At 52.5% G+C, this 5,056-nt stretch overlaps 1 protein-coding gene across 1 annotated transcript in view; it reads right to left on the bottom strand.

The window, feature by feature from the left end:
• The window catches only part of SBSPON (somatomedin B and thrombospondin, type 1 domain containing), a 27,375-nt gene extending 23,581 nt beyond the window's left edge, over positions 1–3,794 (bottom strand). Inside the window, exon 1 of the mRNA XM_012663145.1 lies at positions 3,566–3,794. Coding sequence (XP_012518599.1) covers positions 3,566–3,779 — 214 coding nt within the window. The 5' untranslated portion in view covers positions 3,780–3,794. The remainder of the gene's footprint in view (positions 1–3,565) is intronic.
• Between the last annotated feature and the right edge of the window lie 1,262 nt (positions 3,795–5,056).

The raw sequence follows: 5,056 nt of genomic DNA, 5'->3' as shown, positions 1-5,056 counted from the left end.
TGCAAAGGCAATATATGTAACCAAAATATTTGTACCCCCCTGATATTCTGAAATTTAAAAAAAAGGAAAATAAATTTTAAAAAATTGCCATTACAAAAAAGAAAGAAAGGGAATACAGTGCACGTACCTTTTGTTGGGTGTCCCCTCTCTGCGGCAGGGTTGGGGGAAGCTTCTTACAAAACATGTTAATAACCTTTCATCAGGTCAGGTCAGGTGAGATTTTTGCCACCAAAGGAGTTATGAAAAAAAACTTTCAAACTTTAGCACTTTTTGGATTTGAGGATTGTCAGTAAGGGATTGTGGACCTGACCTGCCTTTCCTACAGAATTGTTGCGAGGATTAAAGGAGACAAAGTACGTAAGTACCTGGTGAATGGCAGGAGTTCAATAAAAGATATTTATGATTTAATATTAACAAATACAAATTATAGCAACATGTTGTCATAAAATTATGTAAATATTTAATCAAATAGAATGTTCGCCGGTGTCCACTGGTGCCATGAGCTGACCATGATTTGCTATCTAAGTGCCTACTCCTCGCCAGGCAACGCTCTGCGCTTTCCAGGTATTCTCTCCTTCCACCAACTCCATGGTCCCTCGTGGTGGCTTTAGCACTCCCCTTTTGTGAATGAGCTAGCTACTCTAGGCCCCGTGAGGTTCTCCGAACTCACAAAGCCCATAGGTGGCGGGGTAAAGGTTGAATGCAGGATTCTGGCTTTAGGGGCAAAATTGAGGCATTCGGATTACTCCTGGGGGAAAAAATCACAAGCAGATATTTGGAGAGTAGACTCTGTGAAAAGGGAAGGCTGTGTTCTAGGACTTTCCCCCAACCAGTTCCCAGCTGCCGGGTCAGCTCTGAGCCTGGCAGGCGGCAGCGTGTCAGTGGCGCTTGTCCAGGGCTCAGCAGGCCGGGCTCTCGGCTCTGGGCCCTTCGCTGTCACCCTCAGCCCTGACATATGGGCAGGCTCAGTCTCACCCGTGGCCAGCTTCCAATTGTCTCTATTTTCTTCCTCCCTTCACGAGAAACTCCGGGCACAGAGAATTTACCAAGGAGGAGCATTTTTCCGGCTCACGACTGCTTCTGTCTAGGCCTGCAAGGTCTCCTGTTGGCTCTGGGGAAGGCATTTAGGGCTCCTGAATATGCTACTTTTAAAATTCTATCCAACACCATCTCCTTTTCTGCCACTCACAGCTCTTCTCCCAGGCACACACTTGCAGTGATTTCTAGTTCCTCATGATTTGGTGAGACCACCTCTTCTCTTCTACGCTCACGCTCTAAATCCCAATTATTTCTACCTCCTAGACTGAAAATATTTCTTTTTCTTTCTTTTTTTTTTTCTTTTGAGACAGAGTCTCACTCTGTTGCCCCATGTAGAGTGCAGTGGTGTCAGCCTAGCTCACAGCAACCTCAAACTCCTGGGCTGGGGCAATTCTCCTGCCTCAGCCTCCCAAGTAGCTGGGACTACAGGCACGCCACCAAGCCTGGCTAAATTTTTTCTATTTTTAGTAAGGGACCGGGTCTCGCTCTTGCTCAGGCTGGTTTTGAACTCCTGAGCTCAAGTGATCCTCCCGCATCAGCCTCCCAGAGTGTTAGGATTACAGGCGTCACCCCTAGCCAAGGGATTTCTTTTTGACCAAATAAAGACTTTGAGGGTTTTGCAACTCCTTGTTAGCACTGCTAGGCCTCACCAGAAAGCAAGTTCTTCTCACGACACGCCCTGTCTTTCCCCATCCCTCAGATATGCCTGAGTCTCCAGATCTAGCTGCCTGCACCATCTGTCCCGGTCACCATTTTAGCTCAGGGCCCAGCACAGGGCCTGGCACGAGCAGGCCGCCATCCACAGTGACTGCTAGATTTCGACCTCAGGCCTCCCGCCTAGAGCCCACCTCTCCCTCCTCCTAGAAAGCCTCTTCCTGATTCCCCAGGCCCAGGCGAGCTCTTTACTTCCTCTGGGAAGTCTTCCTTAAATTCCATGGGTCTTTAAGTGTTCCCTCCCAGATCACCTATTTTGCTGCTAAGCACGTTGCACGTAGTTTTGCACGTGTTGCCCAGCTAGACTAGGAACTCCTAGAAAGCAGGAGTCATCTTTCTGTCCCTGTGCTTACCACAGATCTGGACACATTATCTGGGTCACGTGAATCCTGTAATTACCTTCAAAATGTAGGCAAGCCCCTCACGGGAGAGCGATTCTGTCACAGTGAGAGCTTTGCCTGGGTTCTCCAGGTAAATGAGGCCCACAGTTTCAGATGCTGTGAGGAGGGGCGGGAGACACCTGCCTCAGGGGCGCTGCATTTCCTAAAGGGCAGACTCTTCCATCTTACCCTTACCGTGGCCACGGAGCAGGAAAGCGAAAGAAGCTTATCAAAAGGAACATCAATATTCATAGGTAAATCATTAGCTTTCAACCAGGGTCAAAAAATCTTTAAGCTTGTCAACTGTGTTCCGTCAGCACCAGGTCTGTGCTACCGGGGCCTCTGCCACCAGCACAGGGGCAGGCAGGTTGCTTCTCCCCAGGGAATGACACGGCCCAGAGACGCTGAGGATCCTACACACCAGTATCCTTGAGTGCCAACCCCAACATCTGCGCGGCTCTGGGGATGATGTGATTAACGGGGTGCAGGGCTACTTTTATTTATTTCCAGAGCTGGCTTCTCTCAGGCACACCTTGTTCCACAGGACTATACTCACCATTTCTTCCTTTATCTTTTAATTCAATTAAAACAACATTTATTGAGCCCTTCACAGGGGCAAGGAACCATGAGATACTGTGGGAAACTTAAAGAGGAACAAAACTGACCCTAAAGGAAAATGAGCAAGATTAAAACATAATTTTTTTCAGATAAAAATCCTTATCATGCTGTATAGATAAAACTGAATTCCAAGAACACATCGCACACCTCGTATGAGGAAAGGCTGTGCTACGTGTTGGGGTCCAGAGGTGAGGACAACCTTGGTCCCTTAAGAACTTGCTCTCCAGAAGACAGTATCCTCCCAGAGCAAGCCCCTGGCACCAAGCAGGATGGTTACACATTCCTGCCCTCATCACCCCTCACAGGGCCCAAAGACCGCTGAGGGTTAGCAGAAGGAAAGTGGTGGGGCCGGGCCTGGGTCGTGCCCCTGTAACCTCAGTGCCATCTCTCCACCCCGGAGCTGGCCCCCCCAGCTGGAGTTCCTGAGTCGCAGAGTTCATCGAAGAGGTGGCCCCACACCCTTACAGGAGATCAGAGGCCCCTTCCCTCCAGGCTCTGGTGAGGAGGGTGCTTTGGAGCCGTCTGTCTGGATGGAGAGCACGGGGAGACCTCCTGATGGTAGAGGTTGGGGAACCCCCAATGCAGAGTGTAGGGTTCGGCTGGTGGAGGGGACAGGGGGACCCTGGGATGAATGGAGCTTGGTGTACCTGTTCGGCGGTGGCTGTGATGGGTGGGGATAGAAGGCTGGACACGCCAGGATGCAAGGCGCTGGGGGATGCCTGGCTCTGGGGCTGCGGTCCTTGGCACAGCGCCCGCCCTGTGCCCGTCGGCTGCAGGCAAACGGCCGGCGCCCCACCCTCGGCCTGGCCACCCACCTGGGCATGCCCTGTCGTAGTCGAAGCAGCAGTCCCCGGTGAGGCGACAGGCTTGGTCGCAGAAGCACGTCCCGTAGACCCTGTCCAGCCTCCAGCCGCGGGCGAAGCAGGCGGGGTCCCGGCCGGGGCAGCAGCGCCCAGCCTCTGCGCAGCCCGCCAGGGCCCCGGGCCCCAGCCGCGCCAGCGCGCACAGCGCCATCCACAGGGCCCTCATGGCCAGCGCTCCGGCGGCGCCTGCGACGCGACAGGTCCTTGGGGCAAGTGCTGCGCTCCTCCGAGAGCCGCGGCCCCCGAGCTGCCCGAGCGGCCGGCGCGGCACAGCCCGGCCCTGCCCGGCGCCCGGCCCCCGCCCTCGCGCGGCCCCTCCCCGGCCTTGGCGGCGCGCCCGTCGGCCCGGGCGGCGGTGCGGCTGCCCCTGCCCAGGTGGGGAGGGCACCGCAGCCTCCCCGGGACGCTCCCGCCGTCGGCGGTCCGGGCGCCGCCCCGTCGCCGCTGCCAGCCCGCCCGCGCCCCCGCCCCAGCCCCGGGGGACCTCGGGGCCCGGGGAGGGGAGCGGAAAAGCAGGTGTTCGGGACGGGGGAGGGCGCAGCCTGGAGCCAGGCCGGAGCGGCCACATTTCCTGGCTCCAAGCTCTGCTTCCTAACCTCTGGGGACACGTTAGCGAGCGGGCATTTTCACTCTAAAGACATGCGACGAAGAGCGCCCGATGTGCCCCAGACGAAAGGGTGTCACCAGCGCCCTGAGCGCGGGCCGCCCTGCCTTCGCCCAGCAAAGTCCGCTCTGCATTTTTTCCCGCTCGCCACGCCTCGGAGCCGCGCCGGCCACAGAGAAGCAGGGAGATAAGACCAAAGAAGCATGCTTTCCTTCTGCCGCATTTTTGTAGTGGGATTTTTCTGCCCAAGGAAAATGCCACTTTGCTCCACTTAAGAGGCAATTAGTGAATATGAAGGAAAGAATAAATAAGATATAAATGGTGCTCCGCTTTCTGTTAAAGCCTATTTCCGAAAAGAAACCCTGTTTGTTGATATTTTAGAAATAACTTCCACTTTAATAAGTGCGTGCCTAACTTTTTATATACGCCCCCTCCCCCGGTGTATTACATTTTGTGCGCCTCACTCCTTTTGTTCACCAATATTTATCCTGGAAGTTTTATTTCTTTTATGTTCCTAAATCATTTACGCTAATATGGTTTTTGTGAGAAACCAGGAATATAACGTTTTCTGTATGTGTGAACCTAAGAAATCAAATTAATTTCAGAGTCTAACTTCTTTTCTCAACAAGGACGTCTCATAGATTAATTTTCTTTATTCATCAGAGAGAAAGTAACAAAAGTAAAAATGAAAAACCTTTACTACAAAAATAGTAAAACAACACAGTAATCAAGCATAAAAAAAACACATTGGGAAATGAAAAAGATTTAATACATTATAAGAATTGTACCTTATAAACTCTAATCACAGATAAAAAGTTTGACCAATGCAGAGTGTAATA

The sequence above is a fragment of the Propithecus coquereli genome, unplaced genomic scaffold (assembly GCF_000956105.1).
Source record: "Propithecus coquereli isolate 6110/MARCELLA unplaced genomic scaffold, Pcoq_1.0 Scaffold8, whole genome shotgun sequence".
Lineage (NCBI taxonomy): Eukaryota > Metazoa > Chordata > Mammalia > Primates > Indriidae > Propithecus > Propithecus coquereli.
This window is presented reverse-complemented; position numbering and strand designations above follow the sequence as displayed.